General features: G+C 43.1%; 1 protein-coding gene across 1 annotated transcript; it reads right to left on the reverse strand.

Moving 5' to 3' along the window:
• Positions 1–6,193: 6,193 nt before the first annotated feature.
• LOC110924709 lies at positions 6,194–11,312 on the reverse strand. Its single transcript, XM_022168705.1, has 2 exons — positions 9,863–11,312; positions 6,194–9,756 (listed from the first exon to the last, which is right to left on the reverse strand). Exons 1-2 carry the CDS (start codon positions 11,310–11,312, stop codon positions 6,194–6,196), a joined length of 5,013 nt encoding a protein of 1,670 aa, XP_022024397.1.
• Positions 11,313–21,238: the final 9,926 nt, after the last annotated feature.

Genomic DNA, 21,238 nt, shown 5'->3' on the forward strand with positions numbered 1-21,238 from the left:
TGCACTAAATAACCAAAATTCAGCATTTAACAATGCTAGTAAAGTGCAAAAACTTGGTAAAATAGTCCTAGATACTTTCCAAAGTGTTGGGAATTTAATGTGTCACTAAAAATAATATAAAAGACAATTTGTAGACTAATTTAGCACTTTAATGGATCAACATCCAACCGAACAACCGGACTTTACCCGAAACATAAAAATATTGCCAAACACGTTGTTTTTACTTTTCTGAACTAGTTAGGGTCCCCGAACACCCTAACACAACTTATATTATATAGCACACAATAATACACTAACTATATCATTTAAACTTAACTAGATTTGTAACCTTAACATTATAACCCAACCCCATACCCCCCCCCCCAATCGACGGTGGCATGATGGTATCCCCACCATTCTTTTCAATATTTTATTCAAATGATGTTGGATAATGAAACATGTTATATGATGGATAAAGGAGAAACTTGGATTATAAATAAGCACCATGGTTTAAGACATTCATTTCACAAACATCCATCAAACAAAGCTCTTCTCTCTTCTCCTCTCTTGAGTTCGGCCGCCACCACCATCCACCATAACACCACCATCAAGCTTACTTTCAAGAAATTTCCATACACTCAAAGGTGTTAAAGATCATACAATTAAGTTTGGTGTACTCGGAAGCTCAAGGACCGCTCTAGTTTTCTTTTTTTTTGGGTAAAGGGTTACCCCGGTGATTCTATAAAATTCCAACGCAAATAAGTACAAGTAGTGAGGATGAATTCCACACTAGTTCATATATAGGACATGCCCCATATATGTAAAACAAAGCAAACAAATTACCTATGACATCCCATAACCTAGCCTACTATACATCAAAGAAGAGATCTAGTAGACGAGACAATGCAAAACAAAAAACAAAATCTCAACCGCCATCATCAAAAATAAAGCTGCCACAAACCGGCAACCCCTTCAAACGAACCAAAGACAGCCTATCCATTTGAGAATTTTGTGGAAGAGGTGCTTGCCCCTACTTTCGAAGAAAAAGGATGTAGACCCGATGTCATAAATTTACTCGTTTCATTGTAGACTTCAACGACCTCCTCTTCATCCGAATCCTGCCTATCAGTCACCTGTTTCTCTTTTTTCTCTATTCGCCCCACAGTTTTACCTTCCTGATCACCATCATCATCCCTAAGGGCATCAAACGGATTTGAAGTTGAAACCCGGTTCGAACTCTTCAAGGCCGGTTTTGGTTTAGGATTGGTAACTGGTCTATAAACAAACTTAGGTTTCTGATTTTTCATGTGTAGACCTTGGATGTTAGCTTTCTTCTTTCTCGCACCCACATCCTGGAAATCATCCACATTCTTTCCAGACTCCACATTTGGAACAACCTGAGGATTCTTTGGACACGAGCAATCATCATGACCAAAAACACAGCAAGATGAACACCGTAACGGCTCCCAATCATATTCAATCTTAACTTCCACCTTAGAATATCCATTACCATCTACACATGGAATTGCAACAGTGACACTTCTTTTTAAATTAGCCCCCGCCTGCACTTCAATCAGAGCTCTGGCATAACTACTTCTTCCCCAAGATTCAGCACACATCGTAGCAGTATACGTATCCAACATCTTAGGCACCCCTATCTTTGATGCAATCAAACTAAGACCATCCTCAGTATATGCCATTAACGGCACATCGTGCATCTTAACCCACACCGGAATAGCTTTGATATCCTCTTTTTCCAGTTTGATAGAGGCCGACCACATCTTCAAAATAATCGGAACATTTCTTATCATCCATGGCCCATCCTCTAACATTTTATCCATCCCTTCCTTAGTTTTAAACTTAAAGAAAAAGAAGCCATTCGCATTCATCATCAATCTAACCAGACCGTACTTAACCCAATTGTTCTTAGCAAAGTAATCCACCACCGGAAACGCTAGCCGTTTACCCAAGAAATACCCATAGAGGGTGTTTGCATACCTGTCCGTGACTTGCTGAACCGAAGCCAGCGGAATAACAACATCAGCTCCTTCGACAACCTCAGCAGACTCCATCTCCCTAAAGTTGACCGTCACCTTCTCCTTCGAGTTCTTAACAGCATTTGCAAATGATACCGGTTGCGGATTACCATGGCCTGCCAAAGCAGCAGCTTTGGAATCTAATCTTTGCTCATATCGCTTGGTAGCTTGCTTAATCCCTTCCCAATCCGAAACCTTAGTTGTTGACCGCATGTTTTCAGCTTCAATTGGAACTGAATTCTCTAACAATTCATCAATAATGTTAACCTTACGAGGTTCAGTTTGAGCCGATAGATCGCCAATGATTTTAAACCTTGCTGCAATTTCTTCAAACGTTGCCCTCGGTGTCGCATGAGGATCATGTTTCTTTCCACCAGAACCACTAACATCATCCATGACAAACAATGTGAATGCCGGTTGGAAATAGACAAACGGTGGTTGACGAAAATAAAATTCTAGCAGCCGTATGGTCAACCTCGAAACAAAGAATCAGTCAAGAAAATTTATGTATCCTCGTAAAAGCACAACCTGTCTTTGTCAAAATGAAAACCCTAGCAGCCGTATGCACCAATCTCGATAAAGGGAACAAGAATCAGACAAAGAAATTTAATGCAGCCTCGTAACAAACAAACTGACTTTATCAGCCCCACTTGGATACGGAACCCTAGTCAAATGAAAGAAACAGCCGCTAACTTTAACCAAGAAACGGATCCCAAGAACTCAAAACCCTAAGCTGAATCAGATTATCGGCCGTCAAACAGATGAAAGATCTGATTATCAACCGGAAAACGATCACAGCCTCTTGATAACGAATCAGAAACCAAATCGTAATCAACCAACAATCGTGATGAAACCAAACCTGATGAAACCCTAAAATGATCTTGAATGATTAGCGCCTGTGAACAAGAATTGATTCGTAGAAACTAACCGAAGATCAATTGAGAACCAGGATAATTCTCCTAGGGTTTCTTGGTCGCCGTTTTTCGCCTAGGAACCTACCAAGGTCCGAAGTTCACAAGTATGTATGTTAACATCTAATTGTAGGAGACTTCATATTGCATACATGTAATTGGCAGCCACTACTCTAGTTTTCTTTTATCCACCACTTTTACGCTTTGAAACTCCCCTAGCCTTGTGCTAGTAGTAAGTGCCTTAAATCTTCATCTTGTTCTTATTTTTGGTGGTTAATAGTTGAAAGAATGATAAAATATTAAGAAACTCTAAGAACTTAAACAAGTCTTGAAACATAAAGGATGAAGAATGGATAAAGTAATGAAGTAGTGTTAAGCGATGATAAAATCATGTTGTTCTTATGTTATTGTGGTTGTTGAATGTTGTATGTTAGATAAAATGTTATGATTCATCACATAGACTTGCTAGATCATGTTTAGAGACATGAACTAGCAAGGTGTGAAGGTTAAAGATGTTGTGGATGATGGAATCATCCACACATGAACTTTGAACTTGAATAAATAAGTGATTTCTTGGAAAATAAAGTTATAAACTTGTAGATCTAAAGATCTATGAGTAGTTTTTCGAAAGAACCAAGTGAAAAATAGTAGTTTTGTTAAAACTTGGATCTTATATGAAATAAACACATTTTTAGTAAGTAAACAAGTGTATAAACACTTGTGTAACAAGAAAATTTCTCAAAGAAATATTTTTGTAAATCATGACTAGAAGTTGTAAATGTTCAAATCCTTTAAAAATAAAGCTTTTAACAAACTAATCACATTTTTAAAGGTAACAAGACTTACTAACTATGCTAGTAAGTTACTACTTGTTTTTATAAACTTTCAAGTTCATAAGTTTATGATTTATGCTTATTTTTTGTCAAGTTTGGTAATTAGAGATTATATATTGTTGGTTGATGATTGATTGAATGATTTTACAAAAGAAAATGATATGCTAGTAAGCATGGACACCTCCATTTACAAAGGAAACTCTAGCGAAATTTTTCTAGAATTTCAACACTTAGAAATATTTTCTGACAAATGTTTACAAATGTATTTTTAACTTGGTTTTCAAAATAAACTTCGCCATGATTTTTATTTCAAAAATTACCAAGTACCAGAGGTGGATTTTCGTAAATAAAATTTGATAAATATATATTTAGAATATATATATTTTATACTAAAACGCTTGTGTGATTGTTTGTTTATTGTGTGCACTAGATATATTATTTTTAGGGTAAAAATAATATAACTATTATATACCATGAAATTTCGACTCCAAAATAACACCAATGCTCTCACAAAATAAATATTTAAGTTACACAAGTATTGTTATTACAACGCGAACTTTAAAACGTAACTTATGTAGTATTTCTAAAAAATACTCCTTTATGTATATTTTGATAAGTATTATTTTGGAAAATGTATGAAGTAAAATATAATATTTTTGAGAAAAATATATATATTTTGGAATGGAGATGTTTTGGACAAGTAAATTAAATATATTTTCTAAGTGGGACTTAAAATATATTTTTCGGAATTATAAAGTACATGTATAAATACCCCCATCCTTGGGAAGGAAATACACTTATAAAATAATTAAGAAGTGTGAATACGAAATAGTTACCTAACTATTTTCCCAAAAAACACAAACCCTAAGCCAAGGCACAGCCCATCCGTCGAATAGACATTAGTACGTGTAGGCCGTCACGCAGCAGATTGAGTTGGAGATTGACGTTTCAGGATACGCACTTCTGTGAGTTCATGTCCCCCTTTTCTCTTTACTGTTTTCAGTTTTATACTTCGGGGGTGAAATACATGCGACAATTATTACAAACATTTATTTACATGGTATGGTTAGCGTAGGGAGGGTTAATACTACTAGATCATGTGAGGGGTGGGTACAACACTTGAGGCCATTAATCCTCGTAGTTAGGACCGAGGGACACAAGAGTGATAGATCTATTTGGGTGTAGCGAGCCCACACCCGTGAGGCCGGGGCGGCCCATAGAGGTGACTGTGTCTTCCAGCCGAAGCCCGGTAACAAATTTGCTAGGTTTGAGTTTCCCTGCACTTTCTCACACATACCAGTGGCTTTGCAACCCATTGGTGATCTCTTTTTCCTTATTGCTACATACCAGGGACTTTTATACATACCTTAAAGGTTTATACATACTCAATTTTACATGAACTCGCTCAACTTTTTGTTGATTTTTCAAACTACATGTATTTCAGGAAATTAGTGGATCTGGCAAGGTATGCAATCTCGTCAAGCTGCGTAGGAATAATGATGTCATCCGAGTTTAGGAAGTGTGACCCTACCCTGGATGGGTTACAAGTCTTAAATTGTGTTTTTATATCAAGTCTTTTGTCGTGTCGTATGAACAAGTTTTTAATTATGTCATGGTTGTAATTCGTTTCATGTGTCGACTTTTAAACAATGTTGTCGTGGTAACTTTTAAAACTTGATGAATGGATGAACATCATATGTTTTAATTTCATATAGCATTGTTATGATAATTGCTATGGTATTAAGAAGTCACACCAAATAAACCCACGCTTCCGCAAAAGCCAGGGTGTGACAGCTTGGTATCAGAGCATCGATCATAGCGAACTAGGATTCTTTCTCGAGTCTAGACTATGATCACTAGGGCTCTCACGAAAACATTTTTACATTGCATACACTAAAACGTCCAGATCCAGAGTATAAAAAATTTTTACAAATAGAAGGCACAAAAACTCTTTTTCAAAAATTTGTGGTTCAGTCTGAGAGGCTGAGGGAGTTCAGTCTTAGAGGCTGAGAGAGTTAGTCTTAGAGACTGAGGGAGGTTCAGCCTTAGAGGCTGGGGAGGTTCGGTCTTAGAGACTGAAGGGTTCAATCTTAGAGATTGGGGAGGTTTAGTCTTAGAGACTGGGAGGTTGGTCTTAGAGGCTAGGGAGTTAGTCTGAAAGGCTAGGAGGTTCAGTCTGAGAGGCTGGGAGGGTAGTCTAGGAGACTAGGAGAATTACTTGTTTTTTTTTTTTTTTTGGGTAAAGGGTTACCCCGGTGATTTATATATTCACAACCAAAAAAGCACAAGTAGTGTAGAAAGCCTACACTAGTTCCGTCTAAGGACATGCCCTAAGACGGCAAAAACCAGACAAACAAAACAAAACCAAAAACAAACGACCAACAAAACACCACTAGACAACCAATGACTAGAAAACCAAAAGCCAAAACACTACTCAGCCGCCATCAAAGCGCATATCAGCATCCTTTATATCCCAATCACCGAGAACCCTTCGTACGTTAGCACAGTCCTTCAACTTTGCCCCCATAAGTTTATATCTCACTTGTTGAATAATAATATCACGAACAGCTTCCGGAGGACGCATCTGATTCTTGAACAATCTAGCATTACGCTCCTGCCAAATGAAATAAGCACTAGCCGCCACTAACAGTCTTGTAACATAGTCACTAACCGATTTCGATTTTGCCCGATCACGCAAGCACACCACAATATCATTCCACTTAGCCGAAATCATATCCATACCCACTTTACTTCGAACCATAAACCAAACTTGAGAGGAAAACTCACATTCAAAGAACAGATGCTCATGAGAGTCATGGTTCGCATAACATAACAGACAACATAGCATGTTCATGTTCTTTCGTCGCGCTAAATCCCAGCTCAAAATTTTGTCTTGAGTAAGCAACTTCCGTTTCATTATAAGCCACATAAGAAACGCATGACGAGGAATGCACTGCGAGAACCACACTATGTTAGACCAATTAACCTGCTCTTCTTTGTGCCTCACCGAGTCCCAAGCACGAAACGAAGAAAAATCATGTATCTGGTCACCAATTCGCCACTTAAATTTATCAGATTTATTCGGATTTAACACCAAATGATCTAGCTGATTTAACACCGGAAATAAATCCCTCCACGCATCTGGCCATCTCCAAAGATTATTAGCATAGACATCCGAGACGTTAGACGACAAATCAAACCCCGCATTAGAAATGAGCCGAGGAGAAATAAACTGCCCGAGAGGGCCTAACTCGCTCCAAGTATCGAACCAAGCAGAAGTTGTAACACCATTACCAATCTCGGACCAAATAAAATTTCTCACAACAGAACGAAGCTGAAGCAATTTCCTCCAAGACCAACAGCAAGAAGAAGGAGCCTTGCAAGCCCAAAAGCTTTTGCCTCTTAACCTGTACGCATGAACCCATTCTACCCACAAGGATCGACGGTTTATAAGGATGCTCCAAATATGCGAAGTCATAAGAGCAGTATTAACATCAGCTATGCGACGAATACCCAACCCGCCCTCATTCTTAGGAACACACACCGACTTCCAAGAGACTTTAGCACGACCTTTCTGGAACGAACTATCTTGGGACCATAAAAAATTGCGCATCTTGGCCTCCAAGCTAATAATAACCCGGTTAGGCAACAAAAAAACAGAAGACCAGTAAATATGGAGAGAAGACAAGACCGATATGATAAGCTGCAGCCTCCCCGCAAAAGAGAGTAACTTGTTCCTCCAATGCATGATCCGTTTATCCAATTTCTCTATCAAAATTTGACAATCATTGTACAGAAGCCGCGATGATATGAGAGGCACACCCAAATATCTAACCGGTAAAGATCCTTCCTTAAAAGGCATAAGGTTTAAAATGGCATTCTTTACATATGATGGCACGTTAGAAAAATAGACTGTACTTTTTTGAACACTAGGAAACAAACCGGACATTTTAGAAAACGAGTCAAGCGACTGCATAATGCACCTAGCCGATGCAATCTCCCCTTTCGAGAAAATAAAAAGGTCATCCGCAAAACACAGATTGATAATTTGTTGCCTCTCACACTTGTTATGGAATTTGAAGGATGAATCAATCCTTACCGCATGATGTAAGATGGCCGTTAGAACCTCCATAACAAGAGTGAATAAGTAAGGAGAGACCGGATCTCCTTGTCTTAACCCCCGTCTGCCCTTAAAATACCCATGGACCTCCCCGTTAACACAAATAGAAAAGGTGGTAGTGGAAACACAAAGCATAATCCAATGAACCATAGTGTGGTGAAACCCAAAACCAATCAAACTGTGTTCGAGAAACTTCCAGTCTACCGTATCATATGCCTTTTGAATATCAACTTTGAAAGCACATTTAGGAGGCCCGACATTACGATGATAATTATGCATCAATTCTTGAGTAAGCAGAATGTTATCCGAGATTTTTCGACCCGGAACAAAAGCCGATTGGTTAATACTGACGATGTCATCCAGAGCCACTTTAATTCTATCCGCCACGATCTTGCTGATACATTTATAAACGACATTGCAACAAGCAATGGGCCGATAATCCGTAACCGACAACGGAGAGGAGGACTTGGGAATAAGAGCGATGAGCGTGTGATTTAATTCCCGGAGCAGCTTACCTGTATTAAAAAAATCAATGACAGCCTTAGTCACTTCACTACCCACTATAGGCCAAGCACCCTTAAAGAAACCCGCTGTGAAACCATCTGGACCCGGAGCTTTATCAGAACCAATCGAAAACATGGCCTTCTTGACTTCTTCGGGAGTAACCTGACGGATCATATGAGAAGCAACATCCGAAGCCAACGACCTCGTGAATAAATCAGGCGAGGGCATGAGAGACGAGCTATGCATGCCACCCAAAAAATTTTCATAGTGCTTAACAAATGCTTCATGGACCGAATCATCCTCATAAATTTTACCAGTAGAATCCTGAATAACACTGATACGGCTATGATGAATCCTATCCTTGAGCGACGAATGAAAAAAAGCGGAGTTCATGTCACCAGCTGCCAACCATTCCACTTTGGATTTTTGTTTCAAAAAACGTTCTTCATCTAAAAGAGCCTCTTGATAATCTCGCTGAATACTTAATTCCTCTTCACGGAGAACCACCGAAGCCGGATCATCATCAATTCTACGCTGAATACCATCCAACTTATTCCTCAAATCTTTAACTTTATTATGTAAATTACCTTGCCGAAACAATAAGTGACGAAGAGGCGACTTTAGCGATTTAAGCTTCTTGACCACGGAAAACTGGAACACACCGTTAATACTCGTCTCCCACCCACGGCTAACTATATTTAAAAATTCCGGCTTATGAACCAAGAAGTTAGCAAATTTGAAAGGCTTATGCTTAAGACTGGTCGAATCTTGAATTTTCAAAACACACGAGCAATGATCCGATAGCCTAGCCGGATGAAATAAAGCCACCGCATTCGGGAACTTAGAAATAAACTGCGAATTACCCATGATTCTATCAATTTTTTTCATTAAGCCAATACCTTTCTTCGGTTTTTGACTCCACGTAAAATGGAGACCCGACCGGTTCACATCTAGCATCTCGAGCCCAACTACACATTCCTGAAACTCCCTCATGCTAGCCGAGACTGAAGAACAACCCATGGATTTATCCTCCAGATACAATGCAGAATTAAAATCACCAAGCATGACCCACGGATCGTCACGGACCAAAACTTTATGTAACAACAGATGATTCCATAACTCCCTACGAGAAACGTAATAGTTCGCAGCATAGACAATAGTACAGAACATCATTTTCTTCTCCTGTTTAAAGAATAATTGCAAATGCATAACCTGATCTGTCTGCGAGAGAACCATAACATCAAAAACACATGGATTCCAACCCACAATAATTCTAGTGCCTTTACTACACCGAGCCCCATTAGAAGACCAATGCCACGAACGAAACACCAACTTTGAGATCTTAGAAAGATTACCCGGATCAACATGAGATTCTAGAACAGCACACAAACTAAGATTAAATTCCTTAATAGTATTACGAACCTCAGCTTGCTTAATGGGGCGGTTCAAACCCCTAATGTTCCAAGAGGCGATATTAACCATTGATAACCAGCGAAGAAGGAGTGCTTGCCCCTTTTTTATGCTCAAAATTCGACGAACCCTGCCTCAAAAATCCATCCATATCATAACCATCAACCTCCGAGAACACCTCCTCCACCTCCTCATCGTCTTCATCATCCACATTAACCCGAGCTTCCCCAGATTTGCTAGTCTCCCCGCCTTCACCAATACTTGGATCATTAAAAATATCAAACGGATTAGACGTTTGGAACTTCAGTGCACTCGACCCACCTGTATCTTGAGTTTTTTTAGCTGCCACAGGCCGGTATTCAAACTTTGGCTTCGGCTTGTTAATTGGAAAACCAGATTTCTTTGCAGCTTTTTTACCATAAACCCCCGTATACCCCTCGTCATCCACAACCGGTTTCTTGCCATTTTTAGACGCATTTTGGCCTTTGCTATGTATCTTAGATTGGAACGGGCAATGATCATCAGAATGACCAAAAACACAACAATGGGCACAACGCAACGGGTTCCATTCATATTCAACCGACAGCGATTCCTTAATAAACCCCTCACCTTCCAAATCAGGGACGGCTAACTTAATTTCCTCCTTTAGTTGCTTATCAGCCGACACCTCTATCAAGGCTCTCGCATAGCTACTACGGCCCCACATATCCGTGCACATCGCTGACGTATAAGAATCTAACGCTTTCGGCTCTCCAATAGTAGTTGCAATTAAACTTAGACCATCCTCCGTGTAGGCAGCAATCGGGACATCATGGATTTTCACCCATATCTGCACATTTTTCACACCTTTTTTTTCCAACTTAGTAGCCGGGCTCCAAATATTTAGAAACAAAGGCTGAGACCGAATGATCCATGGCCCATCTTTCAACACCTTCGACATACCTGCTTCATCCGAGAACTTGAAGAAAAAGAAACCATTATCATTCATCATCGATTTTAGAATACCATACTTTTTCCAATTATTTCGCACAAAGTACTCCACAACAGGATATGCAACTCGATCCCCAAGAAAGTAGCCATACAAGGTGTTAGCCATCTTATCACGAGCTAAACGGACAGATTCTCTCGGGAGAACAACATCGCATCCATCTTGCACACTTTCACACGCAAGAGACCTGAAATTCAGCCTAACCGATTTGTTTGCAAGAAGGGAATCCGCATAAGATTTGGGTTTCGGAAAACTGCCGTCAATCTTTTCCCCTAAAACACCTTCTTGACCGACTTGCTTAATACCCGATGACTCACCACTCTGACAATTCGCTTCAAGAGAAACCGGAATAGTTACCTTAGTAAGCTCATCAATAATGTTGATCTTTTTTGGTTCAGCAACAGTACCACGACGAGGAAGCACCGGATTTCCGTCAATATTAAGAACACGACTTGCTAAACCCTTTCCCGGAAGAGGGGGTTTACTTCGATCTCCCTTAATACCCTCAGCAACAGGTTTAAACGACTCCATGCAGAAAAACGACTACTCTCCCTTAGAACAAAACGAAACAACCATGCACGAACAAAAACTGAAAACCCTACACAACCCGAAACCCTACAGCGCAAACAGAATACGAACAAAACTGAAAACCCTAAAACTAGCTAACCTATCCCATGATCAGATTAACGAACAAGGAACAGGAGGCGGCAAAGAACATAAAGAAACCCTAGATTAAATCGATCAAGAACGCTAACTAGTTCGATATAGAGATTGAAACTCAACCACTAATCACAGACTGTTATACATTCAAAAAGAATGCTAACTAGTTCGTTATAGCCGATTGAATATCAATTACTAATCTCAGACTGTTATACATTCAATCACGAAAAAACCTGGAGAACATGATGAACGAAAAGTCGAATTACTTGTTTGCTTTATGGTGACTTACATGTTTATTTGATTTCATGTTGATATATGTGCATATGTGTGATTGTGTTACAGACACCATGGTTTCATCTTCAGACACAGGAGTATCGGACACCTTGGATCCTATGGCAGTTGTGTCAGATGACGAGATACCATCAGAGGGAGACGTATACACCTCAGACACCACGAGTACAGATGGCGACGATTTTCAGCCCTTCGCGCTGCCAGACATCAGAGTTAAGCCTGCTGATGGCATTCCTGCCGGGGATTTACCTCTTGTGGTGATCCCTGCTCCTATTCTGCTTGCTGCTTTCCCCATGGTAGATGCACCACTCGATGTCGTATCTGATGACGACATGGATCTGTTCGAGGAGGGTCCGCCTGAGGACGACTATGAGGGCGGGGCCCCGATCGATGCTGATGTTATCCTTCCCATTGTTGAGGCCCCTGTAGAGGAGCTTCCTGTTGGTTCACCTGTCCTAGCTTCATTTTAGTCTGTGGCATCTTCGTCTTTGAACGACCAGGAAGTGCAGCATCACTCTCCTGACACCAACCCCGACTTGGCGATGTCAGCTGCACCTGGTCCCTTACACGAGTTCGAGTTTGACCACGAGGTCGATGATGATCTTGATCCCGCCTTTCCCCCTAACTTCGATCCTGACCAGGATATTGAGTTTATTCACATGGACCAGCCCTTAGAGGCACCCGTAGCTCCTATTGATCCTTTGTTTGACATCCCTACTAATTTTGACATGGACCTTGTTGACCTGGAGCCTGTCATAGCCCCAGAGCCTGTAGTTGCTCCTGATCCTGCACTAGAGCATGACCCTGTTCACGATGATGCACCAGCCATTGCGCCTCTTGTTGATGATATACCCATTGCTGATCTTCCCGTTGTTGCTCCACCCTTGATGGATGATCCTGTTGTTAATGCACCATTACCCGATCCCGTGCCGGTACTGTTTGACCGTGCACCTTTTGCTGCTCACATAGACCCTCGTTATGCCGACACCCGCAACAGGTGGATCGATGACGACGATGATTACCCACCGTTTGTGCTGCCTGTCACTCCCCCAGTAGCACCCGTTTCTGCACCCACTGATATCCCATTGTTTCCCCCACACACCACAGACGCTCATCGCACTAATCTTCCCATTACGTTCCTCCAGGACATACCGCCACCTCGTCCTGGAGAGGGGTCATCGAGGCAGCCTCCTGTTTCTGTTCCACCCGTACTGTCATCATCTTTACCATTCACATCTCAGTTTCCCCATGTTGCACCACCTACTGCACCATCTTTTATGACATCGAGCGAGCCATTTTTATGGACTACGCCCCCTATCATGCCATTGTCTGATCCGTACCACACGTACCATGTTGGGTACTCTACGGAGGACATACTTACATCCTTAATGATACAGCAGGATACATTGACACGTCGTATTCAGGAGTTGGAGAGAGCTCCACGACCACCTTGCCATTGTCAGACCCCATTTGCAGCACCACACACTCCTCGTCCACTTTCCCCTGATTCAGACGTTCGTTTCTTGACATCTGTCACACCCCCAAAATCCACCCGCGGAGTACCACCGCTTGGGAGCGTGACATGACCAGGATCAAGCCATCAATCATATCAAACATAGCATTTAATAATAAGAGTAATTAATATAAATCATCATGACATGATTGATGTTCCAAAACCAAACATTGTTTAAATAGCGGAAGCATAGTATGTATTCTCAAAATAGTTATAAGTTCAGATAAAGTTCATGATCCGTATCCCACAACGACCTGCTCCTCCTTGTGCAAGCTCCATAATGTACCTAAGGTCCTGCAAGGCATGCAGCAAATAATCAACAAACTAGTTGAGCGAGTTCACAGAAAGTGAGTTCATAACATAGTGCATCAGTTTAGCTAGTGGGGGCTTCCCATACTAGTGTGTACTAAAGGTGGGGGCTTCCCAAACCTTGTGTTTATATTACTGGTGGGGGCTTCCCACGATTATTCCTTACTAATGAGGGCTTCTCATCAGTGGTACTTACTAGACTAACTTCCGACCATGTGTTCTTCTTTACTGAGAACAGGAAAACGTACAGGGTCACGTAGGCTTTACGTGACGTGCCCTTCCCCGAGGACATGGTACGCGTGGGGGCTACGTAGGCTTTACGCAGCGTGGCCTTCCGACCCGGAAGCCAGTAGATGGTATTGGGTTACGTAGGCTTTACGTAACGTGTCCTCCCGACCCGGGAGACAAATGGCAAACATACTGGGTTACGTAGGCTTTACGTAACGTGTCCTGACTAACCTGAGGACGATGGTCTATAGTCTAGAGAATGCGTAAGTACGAGTAATCATTCCATATTCAACATATCCAACCCAATTCCCAACCCGGGAATCCCATGCCCTGGCTGTGTGAACTCACCTTGGTTTGCTCGGCAGATACACAAAGAATACAGGTAGCAAGTAAATGGTCAACCACGTCCTATCACGGTTATTATACAAGTCAGGTTTCGACTAAGGTAATACACGTGTGCATCACATATGTTAACACATTACCATTACGTATGCATGTAAACAGGTAAGAGTATAGCATTATCAATCATGTGCGATCCAATGTCTAAGCCCGAAATACAAACAGCCCAAATAACATGTTAGCCCAAACGGATAAGCGGTCCAATAACATATCAGTCCACAAATTCAATCATTTGGTCCAAACGGTTGGGCCCGTGACAGTGTAGGCCCAAACAGATGTACGTGCAAAGGTGGTCTCGAGTCGCAACCGGCGATCTCGAGTCGCAACCGGGAGTTACGAGTCACAGCAGGAGATTACGAGTCGCAACAGGAGGTTGCGAGTCGCAATGGTGATTTCGGCTCATCATGGTCCGGTTACGAGTCGCAACGGGACTCGCAACCATGGTTTCGGCTTGTGCTGTTGTGGTCTCGAGTCGTGACCATGAGGTTTCGACTCGCAATCTGAGTCGCAACCCAGTGTGTAACTGATTTCCTGATTTCCTAAATTCAATCCCAATCACTTCCGTAAATTCAGCAAACAAGTTTGGTAGTTTCGGAATTCAGATCAAACTCATAATTTAATCAGTTTCAAAACACATTCAACCTGTTCATATCATGTTCAAGAACAGCATCAAAACTAAACCGAAACATAATCATACCCTCATACTAGCATGCCACCTAATTCTTTAATCACAGCCGGTTATCAAACAACATCCGGACCAATCTAATTCAATAATCATGCAGCCGGTTCACAATCAATAATGACTATTATCATAAACAACATGTTAACAAGAATCCTTCGAGTATCAAGCAATTATCAATCATACAAACAATAACACACAACCAATAACATAATCACTAACCGGATTAAAGAAGGAAAAGAGGGTGATCCGAGTAGGGGATGTTCTTGCCGTCGGGTTCCAAGCAAAACGAGAGAGAGAGAGCAAGAGCTTCTAGGGTTGTGTGTGTGTTATGTTTTGTAACAACAATGAGAATCAAATCCTTACCAAAAGGGTTTAGTGTTTGCGAGTGGGGAGTGGGCCGAACCCACTCGGCTGCCTAATGGATCCGTGAGCAAGGTGTGGCCCAAAGGGCTTGTGTGACCGGTTATAAAGTGCGGTTTGGGTTTGGCTCGATTAACATGCAAACACGTAAAACACTAAGCACATAACAACATTCAATAAATCACATAACATCCATTAGTTCAAAATGTCACATAAGCACGTAACGTTACATCAAAGCAAGTCTAAAGTCCGAGTTGTCACATTATCCCCAACTAATTGGAAATTTCGGGACGATTGTTCACTCACTGAGGAAGCTAGGTAAACTGTATTGTTCACTGATTTTCCTGGGGTGTCACATCCTCCCCCCGTTGATCTGGAATTTCGTCCCGAAATTCCGAAGTAGTAGCTTCAGCCTCAGTAGTGGTAGCATTGGTTTCGAATAACTGGGGGTACTTTTCTGTCATCCTGTCTTCGCGTTCCCAGGTGTACTCTGGACCACGTTTGGAGTTCCAACGAACTCGAACAAGAGGGATTCTCTTGTTTTTGAGGACCTTCACATCCCGGTCCGTGATTTCAACTGGTTCCTCGACGAACTGCAACTGCTCGTCAATAGTGAGTTCCTTAAAAGGAATGATGAGGTTTTCATCTGATAGGCACTTCTTTAAGTTCGATACATGAAAAACATTGTGAACTGCCCCGAGTTCAGCTGGTAGTTTTAGCTTGTATGCTACCTTGCCAATCTTTTCTATGATTTCGAATGGTCCGACGTATCGCGGATTCAGTTTGCCCCGTTTGCCAAAACGTACCACACCCTTCCAGGGTGAAACTTTCAATAAAACCCGGTCCCCGACCTGAAATTCCAACGGTTTTCTACGCTTGTCCGCGTAGGCTTTCTGACGGTCGCGTGCTGCCGCCATGCGTTGTCGTATCTGTGCTATCTTTTCTGTGGCGTCCACCACAATCTCTGGACCCGTGATCTGACTATCCCCCACCTCTGCCCAGCAGAGGGGTGACCGGCATTTACGCCCGTACAATGCCTCGAATGGAGCGGCTTGTATGCTGGTGTGATAACTATTATTATACGAGAACTCCACCAAAGGGAGGTGCTTTTCCCAGCCGTTGCCGAAATCAATAACGCATGCCCGAAGCATGTCTTCAAGCGTTTGGATCGTTCGCTCAGACTGCCCATCCGTCTGAGGATGATATGCTGTGCTCATGTCTAACCTTGAGCCGAATGATTTATGCATCGCTTGCCATAGCTCTGACGTGAATCGTGCATCGCGATCCGAAATGATAGACGTGGGCACCCCGTGCCTCGAAACAACTTCTTTAAGGTAGACGTCTGCGAGAGTGGAGAACTTATCCGTTTCCTTTATAGGTAGGAAGTGTGCAGACTTGGTGAGTCGATCCACGATCACCCATATCGTATCGTTTCCACTCTGGGATCTAGGTAGGCCTGTAACGAAATCCATGGAAATTTCTTCCCATTTCCATTATGGTATCTTAGGCTGCTGAAGTAGGCCAGCTGGTTTCTGATATTCGACCTTGACTCTCGCACAGGTCAAACATTTTCCAACGTACGTAGCAATGTGGGCCTTCATACTAGGCCACCAATAAGTAGTGCTGATATCGTGGTACATTTTATCCGACCCTGGATGTACCGAGTAGCGAGACTTGTGAGCTTCATCCATTACAAGTTCGCGTAGACCGCCATAAAGTGGGACCCAAATACGCCCCGTTACATAGTAGGCGCCGTCTGCCTTCTGTTCCATTTGCTGCCGTGAGCCGCGTAAGGCTTCAGCCTTGACGTTTTCGGGCTTCAGTGCTTCTACCTGAGCATTTCGTATCTGTGCTGGAAGGCTAGACTGAATCGTAAGTTGTAGCGCTCGCACGCGCCGTGGTAGAGTGTCTTTTCGACTAAGGGCGTCCGCCACAACATTGGCCTTGCCTGGATGGTACTTGATAGCGCATTCGTAATCGTTAAGTAACTCAACCCACCGTCGTTGACGCATGTTCAAATCCTTCTGCTTAAGGATATGCTCGAGACTCCTGTGATCGGTGTAAATCGTGCACCTGGTACCGTACAGGTAGTGTCGCCATATCTTAAGCGCGAAAACAACAGCTCCCAGCTCTAAATCGTGCGTCGTGTAGTTCCGTTCATGAACCTTGAGTTGACGAGAGGCGTAAGCAATCACCTTGTCGCGCTGCATTAACACACATCCCAGTCCCCGAATGGATGCATCACAATAAACCACGAAGTCATCTGTGCCCTCTGGCAAAGAGAGGATAGGTGCACTGCAAAGTCTATCCTTTAGGTGCTGAAAAGCAGTCTCCTGGGGCTCTCCCCAGCGATAGGTAACACCCTTCTGTGTCAGTAGCGTAAGCGGCTGAGCAATCTTCGAAAAGTCTCTAATAAACCGTCTGTAGTAACCTGCCAGACCCAAGAATTGGCGTATTTCTGTCGGCGTACGCGGTGCAGGCCAGTTTCTGATCGAATCTACCTTGGATGGATCGACATGGATCCCATCCCTGTTTACCACATGGCCTAAGAAGTGGACTTCACGAAGCCAGAAGTCGCATTTAGAAAGCTTGGCGTACAGCTGTTCCTTCCGAAGAAGTTCCAAAATAAGGCGAAGATGCTGCTCGTGTTCCTTCTGACTCTTGGAGTAAATCAGAATGTCGTCGATGAATACTATGACGAACTTGTCGAGATAGGGTTTGCACACCCTGTTCATAAGATCCATAAATACAGCAGGCGCGTTCGTTAACCCGAACGGCATGACAAGAAACTCGTAGTGACCATAACGAGTTCTGAATGCGGTCTTGGAGACGTCCTCATCCCGGACTCTCAGCTGATGGTAACCAGACCTCAAGTCTATCTTCGAATAGTAACACGACCCTTGCAACTGGTCGAATAAGTCGTCTATGCGTGGAAGAGGATAACGGTTCTTCACCGTCACCTTGTTGAGTTCATGGTAGTCTATGCACATTCTGAACGTACCGTCTTTCTTTTTCACGAAAAGTACTGGAGCTCCCCAAGGCGAAGAGCTTGGACGAATAAAGCCCTTTTCCAAGAGTTCTTGTAGCTGCTTAGACAGTTCTTCCAATTCTGATGGAGCTAGACGATATGGTGCGCGAGCTATGGGTGCTGCTCCTGGAGCAAGCTCGATTTGAAATTCGACCTGACGATGAGGCGGTAAGCCAGGTAAGTCTTCAGGAAACACCTGAGGGTAATCGCGTACAATTGGAATATCCTCCAATTTCTTTTCCTTTGCTGATGCGTCTGTAACGAGTGCCAGAATGGCAGTGTGCCCCTTTCGTAAGCATTTCTGAGCCTTCAAGAAAGAGATGATGCCAACCACCGCACCACTCTTGTCGCCTTGGACCTCGAGAGGTTCCTGACCAGAACGAGGAATGCGAATAACCTTCTCGCTGCATAAAATTTCTGCCTGTTGTTGGGATAACCAATCCATCCCAATCACGACGTCGAAACTACCCAAAACTATGGGAATGAGATCAATAGAGAAGGCTTGACCAGCTAGGATAAGATTACAACCCTGAACTACGTGCGTGGCTTCTAGACTTTTACCGTTAGCTAACTCTACTACATGTTTGGTGGGTAAAAGTGTTGGTACACGTTTTAGCAGTTGACACATTTTCACAGACATATAGCTTGTATCCGCACCCGAATCAAACAAAACAGTAACATAAATATTGTCGAGGAGAAACTTACCCATAACCACATTGGGATCGTTCACTGCGTCTCCTCTTCCCAAAACGAAAGCTCGACCTCTTGCCTCGTTGCCATTATTGTTGTTGTTCCCGCCGTTGTTGTTCCCGTTGCCCTGGTTATTGTTGTTGTTGCGGTTCTGGTTCAACTGAGGGCAATCGCGTTTGAAGTGACCTTCAGCCCCACACTGGAAACATCCCCGGTTTCCACGCTGTGGCTGCTGCTGCTGCTGCTGCTGGTTCTGTGGAGCGGGTTGCTGAGGCTGCTGATTCTGGTTCGCAGGCCGTGGACTCCTACAGTCTTTGGCCTCGTGACCCATCTTAAGACACCTTTGACAACGACCCTTGTTACACGGGCCATTGTGATGTCTGTGGCAATTGTAGCACTTAGGTTGACTTCCCTGATATCTCCTCTGTCTGTGACCACCAGAGGATTGCTGACTGGGGCTCTGGTAGTGGTCAGTCTTCTGTTGTGGAGCTTGAGACTGAACGGATGCTGAACCTTTACTAGAATCTCCTTCCCACTTTCTTTTGTTGTCGCTAGTAGTAGCAGGAGTAACTGATGGAGTGACTGTAGTAGTAGCGTTGACACGCTTAGGCAGTTTATTCTGATCCACTGCCTGATCGGTGATGCGATGAGCGAGACGCTGGATTTCCTGGATGTTGTCAAGATTAGCCGAGGTAACATGGCTCTGGATCTCTGGTGCCAATCCCTTGAGATACATCTCAATGCGCTTGTATGGAGGGTCCACCATAGTTGGGCACAGTACGGCCAGCTCATTCGACCGTTTAGTATACGCTTCGATCTCTGACCCAACCATTTTCAGGTTATACAGCTCGTCTTCCAGCTTGTGAATATCTTCACGTGTACAATACTCCCTCTTGATAAGTTCCTTAAAATCGTTCCAGGGTGTGGCGTTAGCAGCTGCCAACCCCAGAATTTGCACCTGCGCGTTCCACCAGGTTAGCGCGATTCCTTCCAAGGTGCCGGTGGCAAACTTGACCTTGCGAGCCTCAGGGCACTCGCACATTTCGAATACTTATTCTAGCTTTTCAAACCAGTGGAGGAGTCCCACTGCCCCCTCTGTGCCGCTGAAAGAATTTGGACGACAGTCCATGAAGTTCTTGAATGTGCAGACAGGCTGCTGCGCGTGTTGACCTGCTTGAGCTGCTGCAACTGCCGCAGCAACTTGAGCTTGAACGAGAGCCTCTAGCTGGGCTTGAGTCATGTTGATTCGTCCAGACATGATCTTCATTGTAACAAGTAGCATAGGTAAGAATGGTTCGCGAATAGGGCGATGACAGAGAAGTGTAAGCACATAGGGATTCTCATGCTTTAATATCATGTGTATCTAAGTGTAATGCGAGCAAAGTTCTATCAATTCTAGCAAACAGGCAATAAACATAAACCTTATTACCTAGGATGTCGAGTCTTGCACGTGGAGCGAAGCGTCGTTGTGGATCGTTGAGAGCACTGTTCTGGTTATAGTCTGGTTTTAATAAAAACATTTTCCCATATTAAAACCTAGTTCTCTATAACCAATGGCTCTGATACCAATCTGTCACACCCCCAAAATCCACCCGCGGAGTACCACCGCTTGGGAGCGTGACATGACCAGGATCAAGCCATCAATCATATCAAACATAGCATTTAATAATAAGAGTAATTAATATAAATCATCATGACATGATTGATGTTCCAAAACCAAACATTGTTTAAATAGCGGAAGCATAGTATGTATTCTCAAAATAGTTATAAGTTCAGATAAAGTTCATGATCCGTATCCCACAACGACCTGCTCCTCCTTGTGCAAGCTCCATAATGTACCTAAGGTCCTGCAAGGCATGCAGCAAATAATCAACAAACTAGTTGAGCGAGTTCACAGAAAGTAAGTTCATAACATAGTGCATCAGTTTAGCTAGTGGGGGCTTCCCATACTAGTGTGTACTAAAGGTGGGGGCTTCCCAAACCCTGTGTTTATATTACTGGTGGGGGCTTCCCACGATTATTCCTTACTAATGAGGGCTTCTCATCAGTGGTACTTACTAGACTAACTTCCGACCATGTGTTCTTCTTTACTGAGAACAGGAAAACGTACAGGGTCACGTAGGCTTTACGTGACGTGCCCTTCCCCGAGGACATGGTACGCGTGGGGGCTACGTAGGCTTTACGCAGCGTGGCCTTCCGACCCGGAAGCCAGTAGATGGTATTGGGTTACGTAGGCTTTACGTAACGTGTCCTCCCGACTCGGGAGACAAATGGCAAACATACTGGGTTACGTAGGC

The sequence above is a fragment of the Helianthus annuus genome, chromosome 17 (assembly GCF_002127325.2).
Source record: "Helianthus annuus cultivar XRQ/B chromosome 17, HanXRQr2.0-SUNRISE, whole genome shotgun sequence".
In the NCBI taxonomy this organism is placed as follows: Eukaryota; Viridiplantae; Streptophyta; class Magnoliopsida; order Asterales; family Asteraceae; genus Helianthus; species Helianthus annuus.